We start from the raw sequence: 22,653 nt of genomic DNA on the forward strand, positions 1-22,653 counted from the left end.
TTTTTTTGTCAAAACGAGCAATAAAATAATCTACAATAAATGATTTCAGTGTGTTTTTTACACTCTGATGTTCAAGAAAGCTTAAAGCTGTTTTTACAGTAATGTTGTAAGATCATTTTCATTGTAAAACATACTGTTGCATGCATACGGGTACATAATGAATTAAATGCACAAGTCTGATGAAAAGTGAATAAAATTTATTCTTATCACAACAAATAAAACAAAGTGCTGAAATTTCCTCAGAGATATTCGTACAGTATCGCAATATCTCACAGTAGTTATATTTTAAACTGCTAAAATGTTGAATAGAACTCAATTCAAAACACTGAGAAAGCCAATCAGATTTCACCGTAAATTCGCTACAATCAATAACAGCACTAAGTAAATAACTGATAAACAACTGAATTGAGATGTTTTCCTCCAGCTTTTGTAAACTTTTTAATCATGCACAAGATCATTCCTGTGTTTTCTCGATTTTTCTGGTTAGTAAAAGATTATAATTACGAGATACGTATTAAAATGTGATATGCAAATGCTCCTATATTTTAATTTTTCTGATGTACTTTCTTTTCAAATAAGTCTTGTGCTGCATTGCACAAGAATATGAAACAATTTTAATTACAAATTCTACTAAAAATAGCTAAATAAATACAAAATCTATAACACTGCTCCCTTCCCAAATACTGCACATCCCGGGCAGTACATTTCCTGGACAGGAAGCCAAACTTACAACTAGGACAAAAATGTAATAACAAACAATATAAATGCAATAAATAACTTTAAACAAATCAAATACTAAATACAAATCAAATCAAATACACATTTAGAAACAAAAAGGACCATGGTCTTATACTATCTACAATTATATACCCTACGTACTACGGCCATAGTAAGGAGCTAACCTGACCTAATGAACGACTTTTGGTTTAGAGTTTGATGACTTACGGATTCAAACCACGATGTCATACAGTCTGTTTAGGACTGTGTAAGGACCATTCCAAAGTGACTTTAATTTAGGATTGAGTTCTTTCCGTCGAATCGGGTTCCACAACCACACCTTGTCTCCTTCGTTGAATTGATGTCCAGACGCTCTCATGTCTTATCGGGTTTGGTCTTCACCTTTTGTGTCGCAAAGTTGGCTCGCTCTTCCATCACTTCAAACCAGGCCTGGAGATCTTGGATGTATTCTTCAGGCGATGAAGGTGCATCTGGGGGGGGTTACCAAACAGATGAAGATCACGACCAAAGAGCATCTGAGTTGGAGAATGGCTGGTAGTCTTGCGTTCCTCTTTGACCCTAGTATGGTTTCGGCAGCTTTTGGACAAAGTGTTGGCGTTTCCAGGTGAGGATCCCTTCTGATGATGGATAGTTATGTCCTGTGATTCTGAAAGCAGTCTGTTGCTTTTGAAGTCCAAGGGAAAATTGTATCCTTAAATTCCTTAAAATGTCCAATCCGAATATGCAAGGATCTGTAATCTCTGCCACATATGCCATGTAACGGAAGGCAGCATTTCTAAACATGATGTTCACGTTAAACTTCTCATCTATGTCGATTTTATCACCAGACACATTCTGGAGGGCAACACAGGATTGCATCCAAATGAGTTTATTTTTAAACTATTGAGCTAAATCTTTCCGAATGATTGTAACATTAACTCCTGTGTCAATGATCATATTGCAAGGAACTCCATCGATATGCCCATTGATGGATAGTCCATTACTGTTGCCACTCACTGCAGGAATCTTGAGTGCTTTAAACTTTCGTTCAAACTCCGCTCTGTGATGTTTTCATTAATTTGTTTCCTGCGTCGTTGCTAGGAAATGATCTTATTTTCCATATCCTGGGGCGTTCTGCAGTTCCTTTGTACGTGGTTTTCAGCTCCACAGTTCCAGCACTTTGGTTTCTGTCACTCCTTTTCTATGCCATGGCATTTAATTCTCTGTTTAAATCGTTTGCCTTATTTTCTGTGCTCTGGGGTGTTCTGCAGTTCCTTTGTAGGTGGCCTTCAACACCGTAGTTCCAGCACTTTAGAATGGTTTCTTTTCACTCCTTTTCCATCTCGAGGCACTGACTGGTCTTGTCAAATCATCCTTTTATTTTCCATGCCCTGGGGTGTTCACAGTGCCGTCGTATGTAGCCTTCAGTACCATATTTCCAACTCTTTACAGCCAGCTTCTTCTCATACTTTTCCATATCAAAGCATTGTCTGGATAAATCATCTAAACAAGCCATCAATTGATCCACTGGCTGAGGGCTTCGCACAGCTCTGATTGGGTAGCGATCTCTACGAGTTGCTTGCTGGGCTGCCTGGAATTTCATGGTGTACACCAGAGCACTTTTTTAAGTTTTTTACATCTGCCATTTGCGGTGCTTTCTGCATTTCAGTATCCCGGATGCCGTTGATGAAATATTGCAGTGACAGGATTCCCCTTGTTTCTGTTGGGCAATCCAAGAAGGCGAGGTGGGACAGCCTTTCAACATCCAAGGCAAGCTCCTGGAGTGTTTCGGTGGGCTTCTATTGACAGGATTGTTATTGAAGCCTGCTGTAATCTTTCAACACCTTAAGGACCAGCGCAGGGAGAACGACGTGCAGTCATGGGACTGGACCTGCTGAAATGGATCGTTGCCACTGGCCTGCGCATTTTCAGAAGTTAAGCCTAATTTTACAAAAAAAAATGTATAAAATTACATATTTAATGTACTTGTTTTTATTGTGTACTAATATAAAGAATATCGCATTAATAGAAATAATTATTAAACAGGATAAATAATTAAACAGGCAAAATACTAAAATCATGCATATGCACACAGAAAATAAATACAGTCAAAAGTCGTTAATTCGGACACCCATAATCTGGAATGATCTATAATCCGGACGTCAAAGCTACAAACTTTTTGCGCATGCATCCCATTCACGCATGCACACAGGCATTTACGAGTGCGCGTAAGGCCTTTACGGGTGCGAATATGCGTGTGCGCATGCGCGTTTAATGTGTAACGGACGGTATAAGCTAAGCTAAAGTTATCTAATTCAGTTAATGTTGCAGATTGCATTGTTCCGTAATCTTCGAATTTGATCCGGCTTATTATTTTTTCCAGAGCAATTTCATAAAAGTAAGCTTGAACTTCCGATTATGTCAAATAGAATTTCCGATATATATTTAGTAATATGTAAAGGATCTACAAAGCGAAAGTATGTTTCGAAATCCGAAATCTGTTTATCAATTTCACGCCGCGGCGCGCAATGAATTGGAAGTTGATCTGTCAGCACTATCCTTATCTTCAGGGCAGATATTTTTATTTTGTTTGGCTTATAATTCCTTACTAAATGTAGTATTTAATCTCGATGTACTCTGTCTTTGATATGATTTAAATCAAGTTCCTCGTCATCATAATTCGCTTCCGATAGTGAAGAAAGTGACCCAGAGGTTATTGAAAACGAAAAAATTTTGATTGACAAATTAGTCGGTATTCTCAACACAGCAATTATAGGACTTGAACAGCGGAACTTTGTAACTGAACAAGAAATTATGTCTGTTTAATAGAATTAAAGAGAAAGTATTATCACATGAAACGAAGCAACTTAAACAACTTACATTGAAAGAAATGTTTAATAAAGTAAAGAAATAAATATTAAGCTTTTTCTTTGATTTCCTTTAGATCATAATTGTTCTTTATTTCATAAATTACGGTTTCATATTTTTAATTTTGTAATTTCTGCATGCCATCTTACTAGATTTAAACTGATGATCTATAATCCGGAATCGCCGAAGTCCCGACGAGTCTGGATTAACGACTTTTGACTGTACTATAAACATGAAAAAAATTTACAAATACGAAATTAAAAAAAAAAGAAAAACTTAACAAGACTTACCTGTAGGTAATTAAATTTTAATTTTAAAATTCTGCTGTATGGGAAATGATTCAAAACAAGGATCGAGACACAGTCCTACAGTGCATATTTCGCACTCAAAATACGTTTTTTGCTTTTCCTTGGTTTTAGCGCACACAACACATCTTCTCCTACCTTTATTATCTTTTCCGTCAACGTAAATTTTTGGAAACTGTATTCCAGTTAGATGGAAAGGTGGAGTGTCGAGTGATTTTGGACAAATTTTTAAGTAAGGTCTCTTAGCCATGGCCAATGGAATGAAACTGAATATAACCCCAACACATCTCCCAAAACTTCTTCAAAAGACACTCAGAAATATTTCATCCTCAAACACTCTGTGACATCAGATTTTTATTGGAAAACTTCCTGTTTTTCTAAATCAAAAACAGCGTCCACGATGACCGGAAAGTGATCAAGAAAGACCCCCCACTGGCGGGATATCCATTACTGATCATGTCTCTCTATATATATATTATACGTAAAGTAAATACATTATATACCTAAATATAATGACTGTGTCATTATACATAATGACCATTCAAGGCATTATATATAATGACCTGTTAAATCAAGTAAGAAAAACAAAAACGCTGGCTCTTTCCAGAGAAATGAGTGCGAGAAAGCTGATAGTCTTTTGATGAAATAATGTTGTAATGTTACTTTTTAATTAACCAAGAAAGCTTATGTTAAGTTTCAAAATAAATAGAAAAAAAAATCCTAACGCAATAAATAAAAATGCCTGTTACCTTTTAATTCTGGGGTACACTTATAAACAGACATGATTTCCAGTTTGTTTATTCAATAAATCTGTCAAAACTAGAAGCACAAAACAGAAACTAATGCCAGTCAAATGCCGTATGAATCAATCCATGTGAAAACAGTTACCACTTAGCTCCATTTACTGGCTTTAAAAATTCAAATAAATCTTTCTGTTTTAATGTCACATATACGTGACGCTGGGCTGGTAGGAGTGGAATCATTGCATTGCATATACATGACGTTGGTCCTGATCGGGTTAAACACTTCTCTCCAAAGCTCAGCTCTAACGTGCCAGATAGAAGTCTAGTCTCTGGTTTTCAGGAAGAATCTTAAAGCATATTTGCTGTATCTGCTCTCAGATAAGTGGCAAAATGAAAGGCATTAGCTTGGCTTTAGCTCCATTCACTTCTGCCACTATAAAAAATTGTGTTTTATGCAGTTGTCAAGAGGTGCTTACATCATAGATAGTTTCAGAGAGGGACAAGCAGGCATCAGTAAAAATTTAAAACCATCACTACTGCTCCCTGCTGTCAATACAAATTTCATCAAGGTATCAACTTTGGTGATCATAGTAACCCAGTCATCAATTTGTTATTCCACGGCAGAAACTCTATGTTCTGTTTCTCCAACTCTGTTTTCAACTGTGGTAATTCTGTCTTCTATAACTTAAAATTTGTTTTCTATTGTGCGTGTGATTTCTCTCTTAATTTCCTCTTGGCCCACATTAATTTCTTCTTTAACAACTTCCATCTTTCTTGAACGGCGTAGGTTTCTTCATTAACAGATACTTGACCACTTCCACCATTTTTGAACCACCTCCATCTCTTCTTTAACCCATTCTTGGCCAACTGTCATCTCTCCCTTAACAGATTCTTAGCCAGCTTTCACCTTTCTTTGAACCCAACAAAGGCTGCCAGTAATTTCTTTAATTGTTCTTTCATCACTCTTGTCATTGGCATTCAAATCCCACTTCTGACACCAAAAAGTGTTGCGTGCATACGAGTTCGTAATGTGTGTGTGTGTGTGTGATTATGGCAAAGCCTCGAGGGCTATCTGCCTAAGGAGAGGGATGCCTTCATAGAGGGCTTTCTAAGGGAAACTGGCTCGTATACACGTTACACATGGGGAAAACTATGAAAACGCCCATGCAGCCAGCCCGTTGGTGGGATTCGAACCTCGGACCGAACTACCAGTGTTCAGCGACTTTACCACTCGGCCGCTGTTGGGCCCGAGTTCGTAATGAATTGAATGCACAAATCCAGTGAAAAGTAAATAAAATTTATTCTTATCATAACAAATGGAACAAAATGCTGAAATTTCCTCAGAGATATTCATACAGTACCGCAATATCTCAGAGTAGTTATCTCTTAAACTACTAAAACGTTGAATAGAACTCAATTCAAAACACTGAGAAGGTTAATCCGATCTCACTGCAAATTTGCTACAATCAATAACAGCACTAAGTAAACAACTGAATTGAGATTTTTTCCTCCAGCTTTTATAAGCTTTTTAATCATGCACGAGATCATTCTGGTATTTTCTCGATTTTTCTGGATAGCAAAGTAGTACAATTGCGAGGTATCTATTTATTAAAATGTTAAATGTGCGTGCTCCTGTATTTTAATTTTTCCAGCATAATTTGCTCTTCAAATAAGTCTCGTGCTGCATTGCTCAGGAACGTAAAACAATTGTAATTGCAAATTCTACTAAAAAGTAGCTAAACAAATAGAAAATCCATTAAAATATTTTAACAATAACCAAAATGCTGTAAAGCATATTTTACGTACTTTTAATAGCTGTTTTATGCAGATACTTATTTTAAATACCATAAAGCAATAAATTTGATATATGTGATATCACAAAGTACTTTTTTAATTTAAAATTTGGGTGCATAGCAGGGAACACTGAAGATCAGTAAATATCAATGTATAAACCACCAGTAGATCAAGTAAAGTACTGCTCACAAACAAAAATGTTTTACATTTTTTGATTCAGGATAGAACATATATTAATTTTCAGCAATTAAAAAATGCTTTATTTGGATTGGAAATTTAAAAAAAATCGGAGCTAGAAACGGTTAAGAAACTGAAATTCCATAGTTACTATTTTTCTGCATTGGAACACAAGCAAAGAATTGAGTCAGATTGCATAGAATACACTTGTTGCTTGAAAAAATAAGTTTTGTTCTTTTTTCAGGGACTCAAGTTAGTTTAAAAGCATGAGTATTTGTATCATAATACATGAAAAAAGTTTCTTCTTTCTTTCTTCCTCCCCCCCCCATATTCAATTGATTGCATTACCATTATTGCCATTTAAAGAATTTAAGTTTTTTTCATCATTTCTTTACTTTTCTTCCATTAAGCTTTGCCACATTATAACTTTACAAACATTTTTTTAATATATTCTTTTCCTGTATTCATAAATACTGTTTCATTTTTAAGATATATTTTTTGCTTTGGAATTTCACTTTCATTATAACTTCTGCAGACTAACTTCAGCATTTCTGAGAATTTTTAAATACATCTTAACAAGCATATCGGTGTTTTCATTTCACCCACCCACGTTCTGAACATCCTCTCTGCAGACTAATTCCATTCTGCTAGATAATTAAATAAGCATTGGTGAGAATGGTTAAGAAACTGAAATTCCATAGTTACTATTTTTCTGCATTGGAACACAAGCAAAGAATTGAGTCAGATTGCATAGAATACACTTGTTGCTTGAAAAAATAAGTTTTGTTCTTTTTTCAGGGACTCAAGTTAGTTTAAAAGCATGAGTATTTGTATCATAATACATGAAAAAAGTTTCTTCTTTCTTTCTTCCTCCCCCTCCCATATTCAATTGATTGCATTACCATTATTGCCATTTAAAGAATTTAAGTTTTTTTCATCATTTCTTTACTTTTCTTCCATTAAACTTTGCCACATTATAACTTTACAAACATTTTTTAATATATTCTTTTCCTGTATTCATAAATACTGTTTCATTTTTAAGATATATTTTTTGCTTTGGAATTTCACTTTCATTATTATAACTTCTGCAGACTAACTTCAGCATTTCTGAGAATTTTTAAATACATCTTAACAAGCATATCGGTGTTTTCATTTCACCCTCCCACGTTCTGAACATCCTCTGCAGACTAATTCCATTCTGCTAGATAATTAAATAAGCATTGGTGAGAATGTGTAGAAGGAAACAGTAGAATTCCAGAAATCCACAACACATGGAAACCGAGGTTGTGCGGATTTTAGGATTTTGCGGATGTCAAGACAGAAAAGATTCTGACTAAAAGGACAAAATAAATAAGACTTATTAGATACATTTAATTAAATTATTATATACATTAATACAATAATTAATTATATGCATTAAATTATTATTACATATATAAACTGATTATATTATATTGTTAATTTACATTAGGCTCCTCTATTTTTAAATCAGCATGAATCTGCTTCCCCATTTTTTCACAGGAGTAGTCCTGAAATAGGTACCCCATCACTCCGCCGCTGCCGGAACCACTCGTACGAGACAGTATGAAGGTTTGCCGATTTCGCCTCGTAAAGATTTCCGGTTTCGTATTTCGGTGTTAGAATTACTGTTGCTGTAAAATTTCAATAGCTTTTCTTTATTGTTCCATATATCATACACAATCCGTGTGGCAATTCCATACGATTCTACTATAAAACAAGCCGTAGCACCTACCTCCATCTTTAGCAGAATTTCCACTTTTTTTCATTACCGTCAATGCAGTGTGTTTATGTTTCTCAACATTGCAAGCAGTAAAATCACGAGCACGTTTCTTATCTGTCATTGTATTAAGAAGTGTTGAAATTTAAAATGTTATTAATTTATCCACAAAATATCTGGATTAAAAAAAAACAATATCTCTAAACAATCTTGTGAAATAACAAAGCTCAGAAAGTACAACAACGTGAAGTGTAAACTTGAAAGAAGAGTTGAGTTAATCGTCTGCTTTTTTACCTCGATGCAGATTGGAGGGGGAAAAACTCTTGATGTCAATAATTTGGTATTTCCGTTATGACGCGTCATTATTCGGTAATTATGATGTCATTATCCAGTCAGTATTTTTTCTTCGATATTTCATACTCCATGTTATGGTTTCCGGAACCTATAAAACTAAATGTTTATATTTTGAGAGGCAACCCGGATTTCAGCTCGGCAGATTTTCGGTATTTGACTGTATTTTCGTAATATTTCTTTCATGGTAAGAGCACATTTTCCTTACATAAAATATTTTAGTCCATAAAAACATTACTGTCAGCAATTTGTTGTCTGATTTCTTTCACTGCAACATGAAATTTAACCCTATACTAATGCCTCTAAATAGGGGAAGTGTTTTTAAATTAATGGCATCTTAGAACTCCAGGATCCCCCTTTACTTCTTGGTACAAAGTAAAGGAAGTATTGTAATGAAAAAAATATTTGGGTATCATATGTCAATAGAAACATCCATTTTTGCCATTCGTACATCCATTTGGATCATTTATTTGCATGGCATCTGTACGTACATGCAGAGTAAAGGATTTTTTTTCTTCGAAAGAGATTGTAATATTGATTCAAAAAGAATTTTTTTCATGGCATTTGTACGTTTGTACACACATATATATGTATCTTATATAACTCAAAACTGATTAGCCATAGAGCACTGAAATTTTTAATATGGGAGTGCTATAACATCTATGCAATCGGCAATGTCAAATGTGTTCATATATATGTAAAATATAAAAAAATACGATGGCTTTGCTCTACGCAAACACTTAACCTCCAATTAACTTTCTGCAATTTAGGATCTTCCCCCTAGACCAGTACCTTCTAGAATATCTAGCCTATTATGTAATCGCTACTATAAATACTGAGTATGCGCCATTTTTTAGTCAGACTGCTTCTTACTATCGCTGCTACAAGCCTCTGCGCTGCTCTGTCCATCTTTCTTTCATTTTTAGAGATAGTGATGACGCAAAAAGTTTAAATTCAATTATACTTAGTTAAAATCACTATGGATATGTAATTTAGAGAGTTTCATCTAAAAGGAAAATGATCTGCTAATTGGATTAAATAAAAATGTGCAATTAAAAAGCTAAATCATCTTGTCTCGTCATTTGAATTTCGCCTTACTCTGCAAAAGCAATGCCTGAATTTTTGATGCCAAGCTTTGTCACGACTGCTGAAAAATATAATGTGTATATATATATAATAGAGACACACACACACACATATGTATTGTACATTGGAGTACTGTAACATCTATTCAATTTGCAAAACCAGGCGTGTATATATAAATATATATATGTATGGGTATTCACCCCTTTCCCAACCTTTATTTTTGCAATCATTAGTCATAGTCGTATACTTCTAGTTACAGAAGTGTTTTAAATGATAAAAATATTCATATTTTATCTTACATAACTCAAAACATGTGATTTCTCTCTTAATTTCCTCTTGGCCCACATTTTATGGCTTCTTTAACAGCTTCCATCCTCCTTGAAAAGCCTGCATTACTTCTTTAACAGTGTTGCATTACTGCTTTAACAGCATTACGTTACTGCTTTAACAGATACTTGACCACTTTCATCTTTTTTGAACCACCTGCATCTCTTTAACCAATTCTTGGCCAGCTGTCATCTCACCTTTAACGGATTCTTGGCCAGTTTTCACCTCTCTTTGAACCCAGCAAAGGCTGCTAGTACTTACCTTAATTGTTCTTCCATTGCTCTTGTCATTGTCATTCAAATCCCACTTCTGACACCAAAATTGTTGCGTGCATACGAGTTTGTAATGATGCACAAGTCTAGTGAAAAGTAAATAAAATTTATTCTTATCACAACAAATAAAACAAAATGCTGAAATTTCCTCATAGATATTCGTATTCTTATAAAATATTCATATTTTATCAATTTCAAAATTTAAAAAGAGGAATTTTTGACAAATAACAAAAATCTAACTTTTAATGCAGTCTCCCACTTTGGATTGGATTGGATTAGATTAGTGTTTATATGGCGCACAACCTGGAAGGGTTATTAGCGCCAGACACATGTTCAGTAATAAAACACACAAAACAACTAAAAATCAGCACAAATTTAACACAACATATAAAATCAGAAGTAATAAAATGATGAAATTTGAAATGAAGTTACTTTACTGATTTATATAAAAATATGAAATGTGAAGCAGGCATAAAATCTTAAAACATGAGATATTAAAGTAAATTACATTAAAATACAAGGGTATTGTCAAATTAGATGATAAAAACCTATTAGTATTGACCTCTTTCTCGATAATTCGGTGAAGAGGCAAGTCACAGTTATTAAAATACTTTAAACAAAGTGTGTTAAAATATAAGCAGTCAATTAAAAAGTGGCGCACTGCAGAACACTCCCACAGTAAGAACAAACAGGTTCACTCTTGGCCTTCAAAAGGCACTATGTGTGACACGAGAGTGACTAATCCTTTGACGTGTTGACAACACTTCCTCCCTCAGGTTTCTAGTGCTTTTCCAGTATTCCACCTTAGGCTTCACTTTTCTTAGTTTATTCAGCAGCTGATCATTCCGGAAGAGTTGCCATGTGTTTAGAATCCTGCCAGAGATTGCTTTTTTGATGTCGCTGTAGAGGACAGGCAAGTTTAATAACACGGATGCAGACTTTGCTGTTCTGTCCACTGGCTCATTTCCCTCTATACCTGTATGGCCAGGGATCCAGCAATAGAGAATTTCACAGCCATGTCTCTTTTAACTTTTGATTTAAATTTAAGATGTCATTTATTTGCTCTGTAGATTTTTCGGATTTTGTAAAATCTGGCAAGTACTTTGAAATTTATTATAGCATTATAAACAACATATCAAAACAGCTGCTTTCTAATACTCAGATTATCTCTGCATCAGAAATTGTAACCTTTTCTTGTAACACTCCCCTTTAAGAAATCTGCATCAGAAAAACTTTTTAAGACTTTTAGAGCACTTGATGAATCTGTGTAAATAATAAACTTTTTCTACTGTAACTTAGATATGAAAGTGAGGGCAAGATAAATGGCAGTTAATTCAGCACTATATACAGAGAAAGCATCGTGCAGTCGTTTGCTCTCAGTATGGTCTCCAATTACAAAGGATGTTCCTACATGATCAACTTTCTTGAAACCATCTGTATATACAGGAGTAAAAGTGCTATATTCTTGTCTGTTCTCACGAAAAAGCTGTCAATATACAATCTCGCTAGTATTTTCCTTATGAAATATATTCTTGTCTGTTCTCATGAAAAAGCTGTCCATATACAAACTCACTAGTATTTTCCTTATGAAAATGGTGGAAAATATCCTCTCCCACTTTGTATTATTCGGAAACTTTTTTTTTTTTTATACTTGTAAAAAAATAAAATTATAAAAAGTTTGACTTCCATATCATAAAAACTGGCCAGGATATTTAACCTCAAAATTTGCAATTTTTTGCCATTTTCAACTTCCCCTGAGGGATTGGTTATTCAATTTAGAATAATTTGAGGAAATAAGTTTAAATGAAGTGGAGCAAAAAATGTGTGTAATTTAATTGGCCATGCAAGGATGTTATGTGATGTCCACATTATATTTTTTAATTAATAAAAGGAAAAAATGCCATAGCTTGTAAGGCAGTTAATCCAAAATAAGTTTAGTGTTTATTTAAAATTTTTTCATTACCAGTACTTTTGGTTAGTTAAAAAATAATAATAATAATAATATGGAATGAGATGGCTGTGACGAACTGAACTCTGTGAGGTGACTTATATTCAGATGGAAGTGATGAATAACATCCCTGCTGATTAATAGGTAGTAATGTCATTTAATCAATGCTGTTATAATAATAATTTTTAATTAGGTATATTAGCATTTCACTTATTTGGTTTCATTTGAATCAGAATGTCTTATGCTGTGTTGTTGGTACTAAGGTTTAAAGTTGCAGCATATAATTGAATAAGTCATTAAATCCTAGAAATATGATAAATTGGCTTTCCTTGGCTATGGTAGATCATTTTCAGCCTTTTTATGACTGCTTAATTTGTTTTTAAACTAACCAGATTTTGTTAAAGCAATTTTCAAAAATATGTACATATATTTAGCATGTATGAAATTTTGTTTATTAGTGCCAACAAATCAACCAGGTTTATTAGCTTTATTGATAGGTTTATAATTTCCTGAAGTATTCATAAAACAGTTATGCATGATTCATGATAATTGTTTGAGAAAAATATAAGAGTTTCTATGAAAGCAGGGGTACTAAAAATGGTTGAAAAAGCTGTGAGCTTTTAATGGAAGGACTATCAGAATATTATGGGTCCATCTAATCTTTTATAATTTATCAGAAAGTTGTCACCAATGTGTTTTTGTTTGGCAAGTTTAGGTGTAGATTCTCCTCTGGTAACTTTTCTTTTATCCCAAACTTTTATTTTAGAGGAGTTCTTACTAATTTCCCATATGAATAGTATGAAAAGTTTATACTGTTCATTAGAAAGTAATCAGAAAAATGTGAAGAACTTCAAGGAAATTTCATCAGCTCATTCTTTTGCATTGGTACAAGCTTTTCATTTCATTATCTAGGTATGGATTTGTGTATGTGCTAAATTTCTAATTTGTGCAGTTTGATGAAATTTAACTGCTTTTGGCTTTTAAAGAACGTAATAGGTCTAGATTTATTTCAGAAATTGAATTCCAGTAACTTCTAGTATCGTATTTCATTCTGCATGACAGAAATAATCAGTGTTTTTCCTTTGAATATCATTAAATCTGGAATCTTGAAAGAAAAGGTATTTGTTTTCTGCGTAAAAACAGATTTGAGAATTCAGTTTTGGGATAGAAAGGCAGACATGTTTTTATGCATGACTACAAAATTTAAGGTTAAGTGTTTAGAAATATGCATCTTTGGAGTGTCTTAAATTAAAAAGAATAAAGGGAGCTATTGCAAATTAAAGTTAATATTTTATCTTGCCTGTTTTTTATCTTATATTATATATATATATGTATTATTTTTATTGTAATATAAAATTAACTCTCATTTGTTACTGTTCTGCAAAATAAATATAACGATGTTTAAATTTTTGACATAAATTACCTTATTTTTGTGGAAATGTTTCAAAATAATAATAATTCATCTAAAAGAAGAGATTATTGTTTTTCAGAGATTATAATATTGATTTTCAAGCACTAATATCGAAATGACATGACTGCTGTTCAGGGGTATCAGATAAGTTACTCATTTTAGTGTTAAAGAAATATGGAAATAAATGTTCATGCCATGCAAGAATTTACTTCAGTGTGGCCTGAGTAGTCATTTATACTTAACCGTTTGACTGCTACGTGGTGCAAAAGCGCTGCGAGTTTCAGTGTGTCTTTGGTGCTCCGTGGAAGTGAACATACGTAGTCTGGCCTTACACGTACTTTGTAACACGAGTGCATTCTAAAGTAACTAACTGCATCACGGTTTTCGAGACAAATGAACGCATCGCTTTTGCACGTGTAGCAGTCAAACGGTTAATACTCATGTCATGATTATGCCCATGGTTTTAAACTGAAATAAAAAATTTATGTAGTAAAAATCTGAGTTCAGAATTTAAATTATATGTTATAACTATTGAATATTATTATATAGTAGATTAACAAGAATTTGGCAAAACTGCAGTACATAGTGCATATACTTTACCTGCATCTGAAGATGATAGAAGTAAACAAATAAAATAACTTGTCTCTGTCCTTATATGGTAAATATTAAGTGAGCTCTATGCGTAACCTATTCATTCATGCTAATCTGAAATGGGAAAGTAAATAAACAGATACTAAAGCTCTTGTTAATAATTTGTAATTGAACACTAATTTGTTTAGTATTGGTATTCTTTGCACCATTTGTGTAATTTTTAAGTTACTTTACATTATCTTATATTCTTTCAATTTCAGGTGATTTTAAATCCCTCATATACTAGTCTTCAGGATGAAGATTGGTTTCATGGAGTTCTTCCACGAGAAGAAGTAGTTCGTCTTTTAGTAAATGAGGGTGATTATTTAGTTCGAGAAACATACAGAAATGATAGCAAGCAGATTGTCCTTTCTGTTTGTTGGGAAGGTCACAAACATTTTATCATACAAACCACACCAGATGTATGTATCTAGAAATTTGGTATTTTCTGAAATTAAAGCATGTGCATAAACTGTGGACTATGCATATGTGTTTTAGAATCATAGTTAAGATGTTTTTGTTTTTACAGCTAAGCTAATTTTATTTGTTTTTTTCCTTTTTATATTTTAATTAACAAAAGTGTTTTATTCTTAAAGATGGTATTCGTGTAACCTATGTATAATACGAGAACCTCAGTTTCTCATAATGTGTATTTAATAATTGATAAGTTGTTACGGGGGCATGGTTATAACAGATCTAAATTATGAACCACAAAATTAAAATATAATCAGCCCTAATTAATGAAGTTACTAGTTAATCAGGAGGAAATTTAAAGAATAATTCCCTGTTTGATAGAAGTGATGAGGTTTCTTTCATTCGGCTAAAATAACTTTTTAATTCAGATTGAAAAATGCCTTATTTCGAATATTTATTGTATGTGTAAAAAAGTTATACAATTTAAAATTAGATGCAGGGCAATCATTTTTTGGAAGTTTTTTCCTTTTTTTTTTTTTTTTTTTTTTTTTTTTGTTTAATTCTAATCTTTCATTTTAGTAATTTTTAGTCTACAACAGTGAATGATGATAATATATTTGAATGAATAAATTCAGAGGTTCCAGTAAATTCTTTTTTCAAGCGGACAGTGATTTTCTGCATTAGGGATCTAATTCGGTTTGCATATAGTAGTTTAAATATCAGTACTTCCTCAGAATATCCATTTACCTCTAAGGGGATTAGACTAGAGTTATTTTATGAGAAACAGGTATATAATGTAATCAGTATGATCCATGTTGTGATTAATTAAAAAAAATAATTAGTGTATCGGTATTTAAATGAAAAATGAAGTGGAAAACTTAATATCAATTTGAATGTGTATTTTTTAAGTTTACAAAGTGTGAAAATGGCCTTTTACTTTTTTAAATATTAAAAATAAAACTTACAGGAGAGTTACTTAATTGGGTAACAATATTATTCTCCTAATGTAACCCAATAAACTGTAATCGAGTTTATTTAACACTTTCATTTATCAGTGCAAGACGCTATAAGAATTTTTTCCAAGAAATGTTTTTTTAGTACTTGTTTAAATGGGATTTTTCCAGCTAAAACTGTTGCACATACATACCTAGGAGATTTTATGAGGTTGACGAAAATGTTTTGCCTGCAGTTCTGAGGGAGTATAGAATTACTCCACATAGGTCAACTAATAAGATTTGTTGGAAGCTAAGATCCCCAAAAATGTGTTTTTCAACTAGCAGTTGAGGATATCCAGCAGGTCTCATAGCAGTTTATTAATAGGAGACTTTACCACATTGCATAATGTTTCTAATAAAAGATAGCTCTTAACTCTGAGTACGTACACTGCCGACATTGAAAATGCTACACCAAGAACAAGTGGCCCGAAAATTATGCAAATTTCAGGATAGATAGATGCATGTCACTGAGTTATGCGAATGATGTGAAATGCGCAGCTCTCTAGCGCTCGTTGAAGAAGATATAAGGAAGGAACCAGCGGAGTGTTTAATTTTCATGCTGTTATTTCTGCTAGGGAAATCATCATAGAAAATTTGTTCTTGTCTCAGAGGATGTGTGTAATAGCAAAGAATGCCAGTCCATCATCAACGGAGGCAGTTGGTCAAGTTGAAAAGGGCAGATTTGTCCATACAGCAAATCTCAGCTGACACACACCTGGATGTGTCCACAGTGCACTGGCTGTGGGGACAAAGGCTGGAACAAGTAAATGTGGTAAGTTCGAGGGGTGCCAGAATGATGTCAGTACCCATGAACGGATGCATCTGCCGACAAGCAGTGCCGTACCCGCAAGCCACTTGTACCTCCATTCTGCAGCATGCTCAAGACACCTTGAATGTTCCCACATCAACTAGAACTATTTCCCGTTGATTGGTGGCTAGTGGCCTGCATTCATTGCATCCTTTAAGACAGCCGTAGACCCCACATCATAGATGCCAGTGTTGCAATGGTGCCATGCTCGAGCAGTGTGAATAACAGAAAGCCACTGGGTCATATTCTGAGATAAATCATGCTTCTGTTTCTCTAATGATAATTGCCCTGTATGAGTATTGGAGATACGTCCATTTCGGCAGCACATTGCATGACATCATCTTTTAAGGTGCAAGTGTGTGCGATTCCAGGTTACCTCTAGTTTGTATACAGGGCATTATGACAGCCCAGTGATATGTGGATGATGTGCTGCTGCCAGTGACCCTCCCCTACCTTCAGGAAGTATCCAGTGTCTTTTAACAGCAGGATAATGCCCAACCACATACTGCTCGCATCAGCCAATGTGCTCTGCAAGGACTACAGATGCTTCCGTGGATACCGTTCTCTCCTGATTTCTCACCAATCGGACACATTTGGGATGTGATTGGACGCCATTTGCAGACCCTGTCATTGCAGTGTTCAGAAGACGAACTGTGGCCAATAGTGAACAGGGAATGGAGAGCCATTCCTCAGGATACCATATGTGGTCTCATAGACTCTGTACCTAGATGTGTTGCTTCATGTACCTCTGTCCAAAGTGGTCCTAGAAGCTACTGAGCCAAAGCTGTTCTCACTCTGTATTATGCAAAGCATTTTGAAATAACGATCACTTATTGTTTGTTGCTGTCTCTCTGTTTGTCGAGTTTCATCACTTTCTTGCTACTTCTTCTTGGTGTTGCATTTTCAGGGGTTGGTTAGTGTATTTTTATCTGATGTATTTCTTTTAATATTGATCTTTATTACATTAGATTTGATTTTTAATTGTATAAGAGAATTACAGCCACCTTTCCCAAAGTGATTAATGTTACAGCCAGGTAAAAGTAAGTTTTTAATCAGAGATAATGCTATGAAATATGTAGTACTTCTAATTTATTAATTTTTAATTTCTTTTAATGAAGGGAAAGTTCTAAGCTCCATCAGAAAGATTTAGAAACAAATTTCATTTAATTTATCAATTTTTATGTGAGATGAAAGCAGCAGTTTTCCATCTAAATGCTGTTGGTAAAAATGCCATTACTGCTATTATTACATTGGGGGGCTAGTTATATTTCGTAGTAATTTCAGTGGCAGTGAATGTATTAAAATGCACATTTCAAAGCAGCACTTACTATTTAAAAGAAAATGGTTAAAATAGACTTTAAAAATTTCAGTTACAGAATAATATAAGTATTTACCAAATAGGTCTCCAGAGTTGCCAAATCTCCCGATTTAGGCGGGAGACTCCCGATTTTCAACCGCTCTCCCGCCAACCCGATTTACAATATATTTCTCCCGACTTTTTCTTATTCTTAAAATTTCTCACGATTTTTATGGAACTTGGCTTAATGCTTTGTTATTTGAACAACAAAAAAAAAGTGATTTTGGACGTCTGAAAACAATTGAATTTTCTCTAGCTTATATCTAAAACAAAACCTTGCGAATTAGATAACTTCTGCTTTGTGAGTGAGAGCATATATGTATCCAGAAAGGTCGTTCTCCAGTTCTCCAATGGGCATCGTGCTCCACTGCGTGTCATCTGGCATATGTTAGCCAGTATGGACAAAGCAAACTGTTATTTGGATGTTCTTTAGTCATTTCGGTCATTTTGTCCTGAGTTGTGTGAGTACACATGCCTTCGGGAAATAGTTTTAGAAATTATCATCTTTTGTTATGTCTGTGAGAAAGGTGAAATAATCGTGTACGTTTCAAAAATCCTACACAGTTGACTTTCCTTCCATTATTTCCTCAAGGAAATGTAATAAATTTGCAATGTGTACCGCCTGTCGTTGCGATTTTTTTATTTCGCATGGTAGAAGGGCAGATGTTCTCAAACATCTGCGTACACAAAAACACAAGGACAACATGAGTTGTTTTGAAAAAAAACGGAAAATTAAATTTTTCTTCAGAAACAGAGGACCAAAAAGTTATTAATGCAGAATGTCTGTTCTCTGCATTTTTGCTGGAGTACAACCTGCCACTGAATGCATCGGATCACGCTGCAGCTTTATTTAGAAAAATGTTTCCCGATAGTGAGATCGCTAAGAAATATTCAAGTGCAAGAACCAAAACAGGTGCAATTGTTAAAGAAATTGGAATTTTGAAATATAGTCAACTGTCTAGAATTATGTTGGCCATCTTGACAGTTCCCCATAGTAATGCAGAGTGTGAGAGGATTTTCAGTGTTGTTGCGAAAACGAGGACTAAATTTAGATCTAATATTCGTGATGACACATTAGAAAAACTTTTATTAGCGAAAGCAGGCCTACGTGGCAATTGCTATGAACAAAATTATGACGTTTCTTTCTTAAAGAAAGCAAAATCTGCCACTGTTTATAACATTTGTACGAAAACTGATTAAAGTTTTATTTTTCGTTTTCTTAACCGATTGCAAGTAATAAAAATGTTTTTTATGTGTAAGGTATTTTTTTTTGCTTGCATTTAAGAATTAGTTACTATTTGAAATTAATTCATTATTAAAAACTATATTTTCATCATTTAAAGTCTTTTTAACATTGTGAAAAATCTCTTGAATTTTGAGTGTCATAGGTTGGCAAGTATGAGTCTCAGTCACTTTATAGAGGATTTATAAATTCTCTTATTTCTGTAGTTTTATATATTTGCAACATCATTCTCTTAATAAAAGAATTTGCAAGCAGAATATGTATTGAAATATGCTTCCCCCCCCCTCTCTCTCTCTCTCTTTTTCTCTCTTTTTTTTTTTTTTTATGAAGTATTGTAGTCGCAAAAAAATTCAAGTCTCATATTTCAATGAAAATATCCACTCGGATGATTTTTTTGCATGATCTCTGTACATATAAACAGAATGAAGAACTTTTCTACAAAAGGGATTCTTCATGATGTCTATGCATATGTATGTACCATATGTGTATATTTATGTTGTATAACTCAAAAACGATTAGCCGTAGAAGGTTGAAATTTTGTATATGGGACTGCTCTAACATTTAGTTTGACCAGTACCGGTCCATGGATCAAATGATACTGGGCCACCCAAAAATATTGTAAGGAGCCCAAGGAACAAGGGTTTTCTGCATTGACAGCAACCAAAACAAAACAACAGAACTGGACATAAGCAACACACTTTCATTGTCATTGTCTCCTGTCCTCCCCCCCGGCAAATGGAACCATCTCATTTGCAAAGAAAGAAGCTCAGGTTTCTCATTGATTTAGCATTCTAGTGAGTTAAAATGTTAAATCATTTTGTATTCATTTCTTGGCATAACTGTATTTTATTTTGAAGGCATGTTTAAATACAATTAAATTTATTAAATCAAAATTATATAAAAAATAAACAATCAGCATCCTCCATCAGCAGGCCATGGTAAAATCATCAAACATTGATCAGTGCACGACGATAAAAAGTTTGGGGAGTAATGCTCTAATGCATTGAAGGATATTATTCTGTTACATTTTTGGTAAATATATTGGGATGTTTCAATTTCCAGCATGTTTTAGTGCTGAACTAAAAAAGTCTTGGCACTTTTCTAGATAGTGTGGAATATTGTAAGGAGATATTTTTATATTTGAATGCAAAAGTAAGGCAAGGTCAGTTGTCCAGTGCCATGTGTCTTCTTGTAGCATTTCACTTTTGTGCTTTTACTTATTTCCCTGTTTGTAGCAACTGAGGCTGTTTGCGATTCAGTTTTTTTTTTTTTTTTTCTAAAGTTTGTTTTCTTATTTGATATACAGTAGAAGTCCAGAAATCTGCAACGCTTGGGACGAGAGGTTGTGCAGATTTCAGATTCAGACTAAAAGTGCAAAATAAATAAGGATATTGGATATATTTACTTAAATTAATATATACATTAATACAATAATTAATTATATGCATTAAATTATTATTACATATATAAACTGATTATATTATATTGTTCATTTACATTAGGCTCCTCTATTTTTAAATCAGCATGAATCTGCTTCCCCTTTTCTCACAGGAGTAGTCCTGAAATAGGTACCCCATCACTCCGCCACTGTCGGAACCACTCGTATGAGACAGCATCAAGGTTTGCCGATTTCATCTCATGTAAAGATTTCTGGTTTCGGATTCCGGTGTTAGAATCACTGTTGCTGTAAAATTTCAACAGCTTTTCTTTATTGTTCTGTATATCATACACAGTTCGTGTGGCAATTCCATACAATTCTGCCATAAACCGAGCAGATGCATCTACCTCCATCTTTAGCAGAATTTCCACTTTTTTCATTACCGTCAACGCAACGTGTTAACGTTTTTCAACATTGCAAGCAGTAAAATCACGAGTGCGTTTCTCATCTGTCATTGTATTAAAAAGCGCTGATTTAATAATAAAAACCTAAAAGTGTACTACTTTTATATTATGAAGGGTTTAAATAAGAAATCAAGCTGTTCATGCTACTCCTCTTGGAAACTGAGGTTTGCAGTTTTATAGTGCTGTTAAAGTGTGAGGGTTGTACTGAAACTTGAATTGCATTATTTGTATATCATTATTTGTATAAATCATAAGCACTAGAAAAAAGCTGTCTGAAAGAAATTTGTTTGAAGTGCATTGATAGCTGATTCTTTCAAATGAATTGCCCACCAGCGGCCAAGCGGTAAAGTCGCTGAACACTGGTAGTTCGGTCCGAGGTTCGAATCCCGCAAACGGGCTGGCTGCATGGGCGTTTTCGTGGTTTTCCTCATGTGTAACGTGTATACGAGCCAGTTTCCCTTAGAAAGTCCTCCACGAAGGCATCCCTCCCCTTAGGCAGATAGCCCTCGAGGCTTTGCCATAATCACACACACACACTTTCAAATGAATTTAGAAAGTTCTTCATTTCGCGATAGTTTTCCATTTTGTGTTGGGGGAGAGAGAATTGTAGACATGCATTAAGTTTTAAAATCTATTCCAAGATTATATAATGGAAAGTAACACTGACATCTTCTCTTGTGTAATAAATGTGCACTATACAAATTTTTATGTGACTTCAGTATTTTATTGAACCATTCTAATGATATGGGCTAATATATAAAATGGTAAAGCAGAAAGCTTTCTAGTTTACTGCACAGAATGCTACGTGTCTTTAAAAACTGCATTTTATATTTTGTTTAATTTGAAGTAATCTTGCAATTTAATGAGCACCTATATTTGTCATGCAAAAAGGCAGTAATTTTCTGCATTAGATATCTGGCTGGTTTTGCATAAACAAGTTATTTAAATGTCAGTATTTTCTCAAAATTGCCATTTTCCTTTAAGGGTTGTTTAGTTCGAATGGAGTTATTTTATGTGAAAAATATATGTAATAGAATCCCAGCGATCCATGCTGTGTTTAATTGATTAAAGCATTATCATTGTGATTCTGTTGTATATAATTTTTGGACAAAAATATGTGTAATACTAAAATTTAGACTTATTTTTTTTTAACATCTTCTGAATGTTGCAAATTATATTTTACCTAAACTATTGCTAAATACTGTTTCTTGATATTGTAGGGTAAATTTCGATTTGAAGGACCAGCATTTCCTTCTGTGCAGGAATTAATACTTTATCAGTTTCACTCTGGACAACCTGTTACGAGTCGCTCTGGTGCTGTTTTGAAGTCGCCTGTCATGCGAGAAAGGTGGGAGCTCAATAATGATGATGTGGAACTTGTTGAAAAAATTGGACGGGTTAGTATTCTTACATTTTTAATTATGTGAAAATGAATATGTAACTGTAATCACTTCTAAGTGTGGCAACATGGAAACAGTGAAATCATTTCTTCTCTGTGCAAGTATACATATTCTGTATCCTAATGAAAGCTTCAACTTTGAATAATAATTTATATGTATATGGTGATGTTTTTCATTGAAGAAACATGAAAAATATCTTTCCTACTTCGTGATTACTTCTATTTTCT

The 22,653-nt window shown here is 33.9% G+C and overlaps 1 protein-coding gene across 3 annotated transcripts in view; it reads left to right on the forward strand.

The window, feature by feature from the left end:
* LOC118185264 (tyrosine-protein kinase Fer-like) overlaps window positions 1-22,653 on the forward strand; it is a 120,953-nt gene that overhangs the window by 71,118 nt on the left and 27,182 nt on the right. For all 3 annotated transcript variants that reach the window (XM_085808283.1, XM_085808284.1, XM_085808285.1), the window contains 2 exons: window positions 14,589-14,789; window positions 22,247-22,423. In XM_085808283.1, coding sequence (XP_085664409.1) covers window positions 14,589-14,789; window positions 22,247-22,423 — 378 coding nt within the window. The remainder of the gene's footprint in view (window positions 1-14,588; window positions 14,790-22,246; window positions 22,424-22,653) is intronic.

Source organism: Stegodyphus dumicola, chromosome X1, assembly GCF_044657685.1.
Source record: "Stegodyphus dumicola isolate Sdum_Otavi_A_Nest chromosome X1, ASM4465768v1".
Lineage (NCBI taxonomy): Eukaryota > Metazoa > Arthropoda > Arachnida > Araneae > Eresidae > Stegodyphus > Stegodyphus dumicola.